The sequence below is a fragment of the Hydra vulgaris genome, chromosome 11, assembly GCF_038396675.1.
Source record: "Hydra vulgaris chromosome 11, alternate assembly HydraT2T_AEP".
In the NCBI taxonomy this organism is placed as follows: domain Eukaryota; kingdom Metazoa; phylum Cnidaria; class Hydrozoa; order Anthoathecata; family Hydridae; genus Hydra; species Hydra vulgaris.
In genome coordinates, this window is record NC_088930.1 from 48,567,971 (window position 1) to 48,582,500 (window position 14,530).

At 26.8% G+C, this 14,530-nt stretch overlaps 1 protein-coding gene across 1 annotated transcript in view; it reads left to right on the forward strand.

Moving 5' to 3' along the window:
• Window positions 1-14,530, forward strand: part of LOC100211175 (uncharacterized) — a 78,619-nt gene that overhangs the window by 45,509 nt on the left and 18,580 nt on the right. Inside the window, exons 15-19 of the mRNA XM_065809069.1 lie at window positions 441-720; window positions 1,947-2,125; window positions 2,501-2,619; window positions 2,704-3,027; window positions 6,014-6,270. Of these exons, the coding sequence (XP_065665141.1) occupies window positions 441-720; window positions 1,947-2,125; window positions 2,501-2,619; window positions 2,704-3,027; window positions 6,014-6,270 (1,159 nt within the window). The remainder of the gene's footprint in view (window positions 1-440; window positions 721-1,946; window positions 2,126-2,500; window positions 2,620-2,703; window positions 3,028-6,013; window positions 6,271-14,530) is intronic.

Consider the following 14,530-nt stretch of genomic DNA (forward strand, 5'->3'; position numbering starts at 1 on the left):
TTATAGGGAGAATCTTAATGAATGGGACAGTTTAAGTAAAATACTTTTTGTAAATTTCTGGTTATTTAATTTCAGGTTATTTAATTTCAGGGTATTTATGGTTTTGAAATTACTAATCAAAAAAAGTTTTCTGTATAATTAAATCTTTCTAAAATCTTGAAGTTGACTGTTATTTGTGTTAACATGATTTACACTGTGATAATATTTTTTATTTATGAATCTTTTTACTTATCTCCTTCATATGTAGATACTACATGTAAAGTAGATACCTGTCCTAATACTGATTTATCAGTTGGTAAAAACTAATTTCTTTTTGGTTTAGTATGATGTCAATTTTGGAATAATTTATGTATATATTAGTTCCAAATTACAAACTTAGTAAGAAATAGTAAAAAAATACAATTTGATAAATATTTATTTAATATTTATTTATTTATTAGTATACAGCAACACTTGATGTGCAAGCAGCTATGCCAGAAATCTCTAAAAATATAAAGCTATTAATCAGTAATGCTCATGAGAAAATACAAATTAACATTTTAGACAAACTTAATGACCTTCTTTCAGACATTACAAAACTCGAGCAAGAATTAAAACTAAAGCGAGAATATCTCTTAAATCGTAATAGTGAACGAAGAAACAATGTTTTCAAGAGGCGTCTTCTTATTGAAGAAGCAAATGAAGCAATAAAAACAGATTGTGTTGATATATGTGGAAGCAGTATGGTTCTTTATTTATTTTATAATATTTATGAAATGTTTTACTTTATTTATAACAAATATAGTTTAAAATTTCCACTTATAAGTTTAAACATCCTAACATAAAATAAAAATGTTTCCTCAGAACTTTTTAAATCAATATTGTATAGTTTTTTGATTGTGTTTTTACAAAAATTTAATTAGAAATTTACATAAAAATACATAAACATACATAACCATCATAAACATAAATTTAGAATATATAAAAAAGTTAACATACGTTATCTAGTGCTTGTATTCTATGTATTAAGTTTAAAAGGTTTGCTAATGGCTAGAATATATAAACAATTTTATTAAGTTTTGTTGAGTAAGAGGATTTAAGATGGTTATACTTGAGTCAGATTTTGTGGGCTAAGTAATTTGACAGTTATATAATATACAGAGTAGTTTGTATATCTTAGTTAAAGGTACAAAGTAAACTTTTTCTTTCTTGATGGTGTGAAATAAAATCACATAAGTGATAAATCATTTTTTTTATACTTTTGATTACATTTTCAAATAAATTTAATGATTACTGCATCATAAATGTTGAGGAGAGACAGTGGAAATTGGATTAAAAGAGTTTTGAAGGATGGAATAAAATTTAACCCAAAATGAGTTATTACAATCAAGACAAAGAATGCATCACAAAAATTGTAAACACAATATAAATTAACATGAAGCAAAACAGTGTATAACAAGTCAATTTTTTGATTAAAAACGGTTGGCTATGAGGTTTACATGTGTGGGTCATGCTGTGAGGTTTACATGTGTGGGGTTTACATGAGTGTAGCATATTTAGTTCAAAACATATTTTACATAGTTGAAATTTTTTATTTAGTTCAAAACATTTTTTTTTTTTTTTTTTTTTTTTTTAGATTATTCACCTCCCCAAGGCCCGAGGGGGGCCACTACAGTCGAGGAGGCTACTCATTTTTTTTTTTTTTTAGTTGTTATTCGTGGTGCAACCCTCTCTCAACCCTTTAACTCCGAAACACGAACCTTGCCGAGCAAGGCCGCTGCGCGGAGAAACTAAGTTTGGCGCGGTACTTCCAGGGACGTGGTGGGAGTCGAACTCCGAACCTCTTGCTTACAAAGCAAGCGCTCTTACCACTACACCACTACCGCATAATTTTACATAGTTGAAAAATTATAAACATAGTTTAAAAAAAAGTTCTATTTAAATAGTAACATTTTTTTTTTAAACAGAATGTGTTGAGTCCTTAGACTGGACCTCCAATTGCACTGCAGTTGCTGGACAACCTCTTGCATGTCTTAAATGGAAGAAATGTAATTATTTAGCAGCAGACACTAAATGTATTGCTAATTGTGAAGCTCTCAAAATACCTACATCTATTAGTGCTCACCATGAACGAGATGAAATAAGGGTCAGTAATTTCTTTACTTTTTAATTTTGAATTAGTCATAAACCAGAAGAACTTTTAAATACTTTTTCTTTAACTTTCTTACGTTAAATTTCTTATTTACTTTGATAGTACATCAGTATTTACTTTATTGATAGTACATCAGTATTTACTTCATTTATAGTACATCAGTATATTTAATTGCAGAAGGATATTATTATATTCAATAAAGTTGAAAAAAAGTACAGGAAATGTATATTTGAAGCGTCCAAAAATCTTGAAGTTGACTGCTATTTTTATTATTTGTGATTTTTATTATAATATTCTTATCTTTATTTATGAATTTTGAATTTTTATGCCAATGCAAAGTTTTTAAAAAAGTGAGATCTGGTTTTTTAGAATTTAGCTGAAGACATCAGTGTTACAACAAGTCGTATGGATGGAATTAACTCACTTTTAAATCGTCTTATTAAATTAAAATTTCATTTATCATATAAGTTTGAAGAGGTTCAGAATAAGTGAGGTTTTTTTTTAAAAATATATTTTTTTTAAACTCGATTTTTGCTTGTTTCATATAACTTTATTGTGTTAATGTTTCACAGAACATTATTTTTGCAAATTTTGAATACTGCAAACCAAGACTTATTTAAGTTCACAAATGAAATTCCAACCTCCTCTCAAGAACTTGCAAATATAAACATCCCAGAATTGCACTTTAATTCAATGTCATACTTGTTTTTGGGTAAAATTTACACTATGAGTGAAAGATCATTTTTTATTAATCACCATTTCTTCTATGATTTCGCAGAAGAGCTTATTCAAGGAGCAGATGAGAGATTTAAAACTATGACAGAGTTGATTGATCACCTAAAATCAGAAGTTGCAAAGCAAGAAAGTTTATTTTTCGATTTTAAAGAAGATTATAGGTAAATATGTGTTTACAGAACTATTAGATTTAATCTATATAATTCAGTATTAGTGAATTATGGATTACTGAGTAATTAAATATTTCTTAAACCATTTAAAAAATGTTCCATTATTATAATTAAAATGAATAACTACATTGTGTCAGTTTTTTTAAAATCTTAGATAAAAAGGAACTACACCAAGACCTTTTTTTGCCATTAAGTTGATCAATCACTCTTTTTTGATTTTTGTATATTACCTATGATGTATTTATATTTTAAACCCTCGGAATTAGAAAAAATGAGGTCAGCAATTTAATGTCTACCTCAAACTGTTAGTTCGATGATGATTCCTGTATAAAAATCATATTTTTTGGTTTGGAGTCATATGCGTATATGTATTTGTTATTATTAGGCTATTTATTATTATTTTTTTATTATTTGTATTTGTATTTGATTGAAATGTTTATTTAGTTTCCTAAACTTGGTTGACTGGCGTTTTTTATTTTTGGAAAAACCAATATATTTGTTTTATTTATTGAAGCAAAAAATCTTTTTCATTTTAAACACTAAAATAATAAAAAGTTTTATTTTTAAATATTTGTTAAAAGACTTGTTTCATTCTTCAATTTCAGGGCTCGAATTAAGCGTATCGCGATCGCGAATCACGATTACTTTTCGCACCTTCGCGATTAGTTTTTTCTTAAAATTTGTTTTTTTGCAATCTTTCTTTTTTTCGTGAATATTCTTTTTTTATTCTAGAAGATTGATACTCTATTCGCAAATATTTAGTGTTCTTTTACAGTATAAAACTGCAGTGACTTCTGTAACGATAATTTTTTTTTTATAGCAGAGCATAAAGTAAAAGAAAGAAAAATAAAAGATTTAGAAAATCAATTAGCAAAAATGTTCAAATGCAGGAAAAAGACCGATTGTTTAAGGAAGGAAACGTTTATAAAAAACAAACGATTAAATACCTATTTGAGTCAAGAAATAAAAGATTTTGATTGAAAAAAGAAATAAAAGTTAATTGATTGAAAAGTCACTTTCTTAACTCGAATTCTCAAGGGCTTTATTTCGATTTAGCTCATTCATTATGAACAAATTTAATGATATTTTTATAAGTTTATTTTGCGAAGAATAGTGGAAGGCAATATAGACTCTAAATAGTTATTAAAAAAAAACTTTAAAGTTTGTTAGTACACTTGCTAATTTTTAATTAATAGCAATAAATGGATGCAAATAAGGACCACAGATGAAGATTATCTACAGTTAAAAAGTGGGAAAAACATTTTAATTGCGAGTTAGAATACGATTTAAATGGAAATGAAGTTATAAGATTAAGATGCAGTTTATGTAAACAATTTGAAAAACGGATAAGTCAAACAAAATTGTTTTCCATGACCTGGATCAAACCAGGTACAATATCAATAAAAAAAGATTCACTGACATCGCACTTAAGCAGTGCGCAACATAAAGAGGCCACGCGAATTCATCAACAAACAACATTAGGTTCAGTTTCATTATCTAACGATGTTATTCATAATACTACGATTGGGCGTGGTTTACGTAAAATGGCCTTAAAAGACGCTGACTCGTTACGGAAAAAGTTTAGTATTGCGTATTACTTGGCAAAACTTAAATCAAAAATCAAAAAAAGTATTAGATCGTAAAAGATTCTATTATTTAGACACATTTTTTTCTTTCGCTTTATTTTATTGAATGAAAAAAGTGAATGCTAACTTTTATTAAAAAATACATTGAATGAAAAAGCAATAGATAGAAATATCATGGGAATTTGATAAGATTACTTAGATAAGAAAACTTACTTAATAAGAATTTAATTATCATTCTTGTTTGTGATTGTGCGGGTTTTCGTGAAAATGTTAAGTTTTAACATTTTATCACGATAATGTTTTTGTCATTTTTAATAGTTTTTTATAACTGTTTCAAATTTATAGATTGTTTTGTTAGAAATTTAAATAATTTTTTTTACTGTTAAAAATTTATAGAATATTAAATATTCTAGTTGTTTTAAACAGTTTAAAATATGTAAATAAAATAGAAAATGAAAAAATTAATTAAAAGAAGATTATATCAAGTTCATTGATTTTACAAAAATACAGCCATTAGATTTAATGCAATATAATAATAGTAATAATGTAAATTATAACTAAAGCTACTTTACAACCGCTGAACGTAAATGTTATGACATCTTATGCAAAAATGAGACTTATTATATATGTTATTATAAATAAGTTAAAATAAATAATGCCCCCTCCCCTCCGGCGGGAGTGGAGGAGGGGTTATGAGCAACAAAAAAATTGCGATTAGATTTTTTTATGTTAATTCGAGCCCTGAATTTAGTGCTCATTTCATCAGTACTGTCTTAAAAAATAACCTGTATTTTTTCTTAAAACAAAATACAAATATTTTTATTTGCATTTGTATCTGGATTAATCTTTTAATTTGCATTTAAATCTGGATTACATATATTTGTATTTAAATTTGTCTTTAGGAATCTAGAACTAACATTCTTGTTTTTAATCAAATGTATTTGACCCCAACCCTGATAAAAAAGCTAAAAGTTCAAGTTATAATCATAAAATACTATACTCAATATCAACCCTCAGAATTAGGGTTGGCATTTGGCAATGCGGACCTAAAAGTGTTTGAGGTCAGCAAAAAATTGCTGACCTCATTTTGATGTTTTATGGCAAGACCTTTGTGTCAAATTTTTTTTGCTGACCTGATGCCGACCTCTAAAAGATTGAGGTTGGCAAGTTATCGTCGACCTCAATTTTCCTAATTCCGAGGGTTGCTCAATATACTCAAGTTCAACATAATTAGAAAAAGCAAATAATCTGATTGATTATTTAAAACTTGTGCCAATTAATATACTGACTAAATTTATTGTGTTTTTGCTCAGTATATTTATAACTGTTATTAATTTTATCACTTATTATTGTTAATATTATTCAAAGTGTTTAAAAAATCTTTTTAAAAGAAACCGTGATCAAAAAGATAGTGAGTTTTTAGAGGATAATGAAGAAGAAGGAGAAGAAGAAAGGAGAGAGAATAAAGAAGATAATGAGGCTCGAATTTCATTTGACCATGAAAAATTCAAATACTTATTCAATCCTTTATTAATTGATAAAAACAACAAAAATATGACGAAAAGATCAACCACTGAAGACTCTCCTTATGATGCAGTAGAAAAAGATGGATTTCTAGAAATTAAAATACAGCCATGCATAACTAAAGGTAATCTGGCTTCTTGTTTTCAGAAATTTTTCCAATTTTTTTATCATTTTTGGCGTTTAATTGTCAATTAAGTGAGTTTTTGTGATTATAACATATTATGTATAATTACGTGAGTTTTTGTATCATAACATATAATGCATAATGACATATTTGCTAATAACCATGGTTTTATTCAAAAAATTAAAGTTATAATTAATGAAAATGCAATTTTTTTTAAATTCTCTTTCATTTTTAAAAATTTTATCAAATTTTTTTTTAAAGCTAATACTACTAGCTTTAAAAATATTATTAATATAATAAATATATTATTAATATAATACTGTTAGTATATTAAAAATATAATATTATTAATATAATACTATTAGGCAGCACTGGAAATACTTGTTAGTAACATAACTGTTAACTATTACTAATAGCAACAAATGCTGTTTGAAAAATGTATTAGCAATATTGAATATTATGTATTATTTGATTGCTATTTTACATTATTGTTGATTTGAATTTTAATAAATTATCAAGTAATAATAAAATAAAATGTTATTTACAGGGTGCGGCAGCGATTTGCGAACTAATTTTCGGCTAGGTTTTGTAATATAAGTAAGATACTTCTGGAATTTTTTTTGTTGATTAATGTTCAATGACCGCCTTAGATTTTAATAAAATAGTAAATAAAGCACATTTTAGTTAAAGGTTTTACAATGGAAGGCAAAAAACCGAAGTTTTAAATTTGATTCACGCGGGTTTGTCTGCACGTGAAGTGATTTGTGTTTCTGCAGTATCTAAAACTACATTTTACAAAGTGGTTAAATGTGGCAATGCTGAAAGAGCCAAAATACCTCCTCCAGTGAATAAAAAAGTTGATAAAAAGTTTACTGAAAAGCTTAAAAAGCATGTTAAAAAGAATCCTGTAACCATCAGAAAGACAGCAAAATTGTTCAATGTTGATGAAAGGACATTCAAAAGAACTCTAAAAACACATAGAAAAGTAAGTGCGGCCCGGTCTTCATGTCGACTTTTAACAGAAAGACTAAAAACTTTACGATTGGAACGATCAAAGAAGCTTCTAAATCAGCTAAAAAGCCATGCTTCATCAACAGTTAAAGTTTTCTCAGGTAAAAACTTTTTAGCATTTTTAGTTTTGTGTGATAAATAGGCGAAATGACAGATTCATTGTGCAGAAGGGTAACAAAGCACCACTTGTGTGTCAAAGCAAGCACCCTCAGTTCATCATGATGCTAGGAATCATCGCTTCTAATGGAGAGAAATGTCCACCAATCTACATCAAAGAGGAAGAAAAAGTTACCTCTGATGTGTATATTAGCATACTAAAACACTATGTGGTGCCATGGCTAAAGAAGACATTCCCAGAAAACAATTACATTTTTCAACAGGACAATGCACCTTGTCATGGGTCCAGAAAAACTCAACAATATCTTCAGGACAACATGGCTAATTTCTTACCCAAACACTTTTGGCCACTATCCAGCCCTGACCTGAATCCCCTTGACTATAGTGTGTAGAGCATAGTTGAGAGTAAAGGTTGCAAAAAGGCCCACTCAAGTGTCAAGTCACTGAAGTCATCAATTACCTGTGCTTGGAAATCAATGTCAAGGGACTTTATAATAAGCACCTGCCAGTCCTTCCGTTCTAGGCTTGAGGCAGAGATCAAAAAAAAAGGAGACTTAATTGAATGTTAAGGTGGAAAAAGTATTTATCTTTAACTTTTCTTCTATTAATATTCCATTAATATAATTTTTTAGTGCTTTAAAAATTCATTTTGAAAAATGTTCTAAAATGTTGTATTTATGTGTTTACACACATATGTGTATATATATATACATACATATATATATATATATATATATATATATATATATATATATATATATATATATATATATATACATACATATATATATATACATATATATATATATATATATATATATATATATATATATATATATATATATATATACATATATATATATATATATATATATACATATATATATATATATATATATACATATTTATATATATATATATATATACATATTTATATATATATATACATATATATATATATATACATATATATATATATATATATATATATATATATATATATATATGTATGTATATATATATATATGTATATATATATATATATGTATATATATATATACGTTTGTGGATATATATATATATATATATATATATATATATATATATATATATATATATATATATCTGTCTGTGTGTGCGCAACTGCTTTGCACTTATGGCAGTTTGCATTTATGGTAGTTTGCACTTATGCTAATGTTTTCAAATTCTTTTGGTGCACTTATGCCAGTCTGTAAAAAATAATAGTCTATAAAATAATAGTTCGTTTGATAACATATTCTTAAAAACAATTTACGCTAGAAATCTCAACGAAAACTTAAAACAATCTTTAAGACAGTATACTCTAGTACGTTATTTAGCATAGTCAGCATTTTTTTGAACCAATAGAATTTGTTTCATTAACTTTGAAACGAACTATTATTTTATAACTATTGTTCATTCACGGAGCCAAAAATCTACAAAGCCGTTTTAAACTTTTATTGTTTACAAAAAAAAAAGTTTTAAATATATATTTTTTAAATTATCAAAGTTTTGTTAAGTTTATTATATATACAGGTTTTAGTTGTATTAAAAAATATTACTATAAAATGTATTTTTTAATTAAATGTAATTTGATGTATGTGTTTTTTATGTTAATGTATTTCTTTTAAAGTGATTTGTACAATTAATTTTGTAAACAAAAAGACTTTCAACAATGACTGCGTTTTCAATGAAATTAATAATAATCATCAAAGTTAGTTAGTTAAACTAATTATGAATAAACATACAAGAATAAACTTTTCAAACTACGCGAAGCAATGGTCATTAAAAAAATATTCACTTTTTTATTTATTAAACAATTCAACTAGTGTTAGTTTTATTAGAATCTTGTTAAAATAAGACAAAAGTGTATAAATAAAAGACTCTTTGATAAATAGAAGAACATTTGTTTCTTTATTAAACGATCATTAAGAGTAAGTTGTTACTTTATATAAAAAATGTTGCATAATTTTATAAAAACGTTAAGAAAATACTAGTTTTAGACGTAATTTATTTTGTTTCAAGTTTTTATTTTTCGTTAAAAATTATTTACCTTGATGTTCGTACCGTGGGGGGGGGGGGGTTCTTTATTTTACCAGTTACTCTTTTAATCATGCAAATTTTGATATAAATATTGAGAAAAATGTTTGCTATTCTAAACTGCCTTTTTTATCTAAAAATGAACCCACTTATAGAATTATACGGTACGGGCCTGCTTTCATAGTTTAGTTTTTTTTGTAATCGTCTCTCATCGGTCCAGTTAATCTTTCTTAGCGTTTTTTTTGTGTGGAAATGTTCTCAAAACAACTAAAGAACCGTGGCCAAATTGTTGCAACTAAATATTATATGTGTGGTTAGGAATTGAGTGCAATCACACCTGCTTCCCAACCAAGCCTGCTTATGCCAGTTTCGCACTTATGTCTACTCGCACTTATACTAGTTCCAGCCAGTTTTTGCAACTGCTTCGCACTTATGCCAGTACCAAAATTCAAAAACAGTAAGTTGCACACTGTTTTTTTACAAAATATTTTGAACTTTTTAAATTAAAATGCGTGCTTTCAATAAAAATATCATTTTTCTCAATGTTCTTTAAATAAAAGTGATATTTGATACAATTTATTCAAATAAAAACAAAATAAATCTTCTAAATAAGGCAATTATTGCAAACAATTTTGCTATGAGTCTTGCAAACAGAATAGCCACATGACGCACATTGCAGACAGGTTTTTCTGTCATAACCACATGAGTACACATATAGCATCTTTTAATGCGCTGCTCTTGAATTGGTTGAGCTTGATTTAATAGGTTATTTTGTGTATTTACTTGTCGAAGATTATTATTTGGAGCTATTGGGGAAGACTGTCATTTGCATCAAATTTTTTATTAAGACTTTTTGATAATTCTTTTGAAAATTCGCTTCTCCTGCGAGAAGCCCCATTTTTATAATTTGGGTGAATTGACAAGAACAAAATCAAATCATTGTATGCTGCATTATCCAAAATATTACAAAACATTGTAAATCACCATTAGTTACTCTTTCGGCGACTCAAGTAGCACCTGACAACCTGGTCAAATGTGTCAACTCCACCTTTATATTTGTTGTAATCTAGAAATATACATGGCTTTTCATTATGGTCCATAACAATGTCATTACTGTGATGAAAGGTTGATAATAGTATTACTGCTTTGTTTTTCTTAGGTACATAAGAAACTATAGTAGGGTCATTTTGAAAACCAAAAATGCTAGAGTAAACTGGTTGATGTAAGGCTGGTAATAACTTTTTTGGTATTTCTCCTTTATTTTTTTTAATGGTGCTAGTGTATGTCATTTTATGTACTAGCAATGCACATGCAAAATGAATGTTTGTAAAAAAATTATCAGCTATTATGTGTCTACCACTTCCTTTTAAGTGATCAGTTAGTTCAAGAACTACTCATGTACCTTGTCCAACATTATGTACTCCATTTACTCTACCAATATACAGTTGCAATTTTATGCAGTAAGAGGATTCAGCATCACATAACATCCACATCTTCATTCTGTACTTTCCTGGCTTAGTAGGTATAAACATTTTAAATCGACAACACCCCTTTAAATGTAACTTGTTGCTCATTGACTGTAAGATATGCACTTGGATTGCAGTTGCTCTTACATTTAGTAATATATGTTTTCTATTATATTTCTTAAAGGTGGAAATTTGTCTTCAAGCCATCTTTGATTTCTTATTTCTCTCTCATCAAATCGAATGCATCATTGCAAGTTAACAATTCGATCTCTTTGTATTGAAGCCAAAAATATTGCTATGTCATCTAATCTATTCCAAAGCTTTTTTATGCTTTGGTTTTTAGAATGGAACACTCCAGCTAGGAGAAGAACTCCAATAAACTCATAAAACTCATTTACTGTTGTGTCAACCTATCCTTCTAGTCTTATTCTATGAGCTTCAGCATTAGTGCAGTTGACAATAGTTCTAATCATTTCTGGTGTTATAAAGAGTTTAAAGGCAGTACCAACACTTTGGCCGCAAACTTGAGCTGCAAACCTTTGTTGGGCCCGTTGGTTGTTGAGTAATATTGTTTGCACGCGGCTAAGCAGCATCTACATGTAGAAATTTACTTTGAATTTCCTCACCATTCTTTGAATCATGTTTTGATCTAAAATGTGATTTTCCTGAACAACTTCATTACTTTCATCAGAGATATTAGCATCTGATTTATCGTCAGCTGTAATAATATCTTCTTCATCGTCTGTAAGGTTTTCATCAGGTGAGTCATCACTTGAAGATAGTTCTATAAAAATAATATTATTAGCCTCAACTGCAGCATTTCTTCTTGGGATACTAATTATATTTATTTTAAAAAATGGTTTCAGTGTTTATCAAACAAAATATGTGAAAAATATATAACAGACATTTTAGGCATTATAATTTTGTATTAATAGTTTAAATATTTTTGACATAAAAACAAAATATATGCAACATGAGCACTCTATTGTTGTTACATTGATTGTATATATAATGCATATATGGTATAATTTACTCATAAAAAATACAAGTATTATCCCACACCTATTAAAAAATAACTAAAACACAAGCAAGTCTTAAGCTAAACATAATTCATATAGCTATTTATTGATTTACTAACTAAAAAATGAGAAAGTTTGCATGGGGTATAAAAATACCCCAACCATCCTCAATGTAACTAAATTTTCCACTATCAATATTATTGTCAATTTATTAGTAAAACAAAAACATTTTACACTAACAACTTCCTTAAATTATAATAAAGATGTGGCAGTTCAAATATACAAAATTTGTTGATGTGGCAATTAAAAATAAACTCTTCTTGGGTAGTAAAATACCCCGCCGTCCTAAATGTTTATATATATATATATATATATATATATATATATATATATATATATATATATTTGTATAGATATCGATATATAGAATATATTCGAGGTTAAGTATTTTGATGTAATAATACGAAGTCTCTTGTACGTGTTACAGTGCTCAATATTACTGAATAATAGAGCTATATATAATTATATTTAGATGAATAAAAACAACTGATTAGCGGGACTTAAAGTTTCATGCCCGAAGGCAATCATCAGCCGTTAATACCGTTAATACGTTAATACGTTAGTATTAACGGCTGATGATTGCCTTCGGGCATGAAACTTTAAGTCCCGCTAATCAGTTGTTTTTATTCATCTAAATATAATTATATATATATATATATATATATATATATATATATATATATATATATATATATATATATATATATATATATATATATATTAATTTATTTATTTAAGAGCCAAAAAAATTTTTGTGTGAAAATTGCATTTCTGCAAAAAAACATGATTCTTTTTGCATAAGAATACAAACTTTAATATACATATAATAAATTAAAACATTAAGTGCTACTAAATTTGATTTGATTAATTACATTTTAGCATAAAGTATTAGGATTTTCAATCTATAGCAAATATTCGTTATAAATAATATTTTTTGTCAATAAATTATCTGTCTAGTAATTCAGGCTGTTTTATCCTATAAAGATGGGTTATAAAAGCAGTTATTATTTGTATTAGTTAACAATTGCTAAATTAGTGAACAATTGCTTTTTAATACAACTTTTCTGTTATTTTTGACCACTTTAAAAACTATATTTTGATAGATAAAAAGATTAGAAATTTCATCTGAAGATAAGAAATTTTATTTCATACTGTATGTTTTTTTTATGTAGATATTTTGAACTACCTTTTTTTAAATAAATTTTCTTTTATTGATAGTTACCTTAAAGGTTTAGTAGATAGCCCAACCTCTAGTCATTATAAAGGTTTGAAAATAGCTTCATCTTAAATAAATAATATTTGCATTCCATTCAACAAAGAAATTTTAAAACTCTTTCAATCGATTTTTTAGTCGTAAAAACACATCAGCATCTGTAAGAATTTTAATTAAGAATTAAGATTGTTAATTCTACAGCATCTTATAATTGTTAATTCTACAGCATCTTGTAATTATTAATTCTACAGCATCTTGTAGTTGTTGTGTGAAACTTAGATTGTGCTTTTTTAAAGATTTTCATTTGCATTTTTATAAGATATCAAGGGATCTATCAGAAGTTGCAAGAGAAGAGTTTTTTTAGTGAAACAATTTGATTTTAATTTTAAAAACCTTTATAAACATGTTGTTGCATTTTTTTGAACTAAAGTATTCCAGAATGACTCAAGAATTCTAAAATATGATGACATCTAGAGAAGAGTTATAGATTTTAAATATCAGATTGTCAATTGAAACTGAGTTTAACAAATCATATATCCTACCTACTTCTTTTAGTTTCAACTTTTAAGAGATGCAAACTTGACAATATCTTATACTGCATCAACCTGATTATAACATAATATTTCTTATTTGGAGTATTAATATGAAAAATATTATCCATTTATTGTTTGAAGCCTTGAACAAGTAATTTTTTTTTCAATTATTTTTTTGTTCATTATACATTCACTGTTGTGTAAGAGATGCCATTGTTAGTTTAAATGACTAATTTATATACATTAGTCATATAAATGTATTGAAATATATAAATTACATAATATATCACATGTATATATATATATAAATATATATATATATATATATATATATTAGGGTGAAAAAAAAAAAAGTGTTCAATATTGGGCTCTCAACCCTTTATTGTGTTCCTTTTAAATAAAAAATAAACTGCAAAAAATTATGATATTTTAATATCCAGGGGTTGCTCAAAGAGCAACCCCTAGATATCAAAATATCATTGCAATTGAGTAGATATTATTGCAATTGAGTTTTATCTTTTGTCGAGATTTTAAGTAATCTGAAACAAGTTTCACCCCTCTTTCGGCTGTGTCATTCACAACTTTTATAGAATTAACAATTTTGTATGCTTCCTGGTATTCGATTACTGTACTCCATGTGTCTTGGCAATGATCCTTCATAAATGTCCAATTTATTCCGAACACTTCAAATTCATATTTTGATCTATTTACTACAAAGTTATCTAAGTTTGTTTTTACAATTGTATCCATTAATCATTTACCTTCAAGCCTTTTTACCTGTTT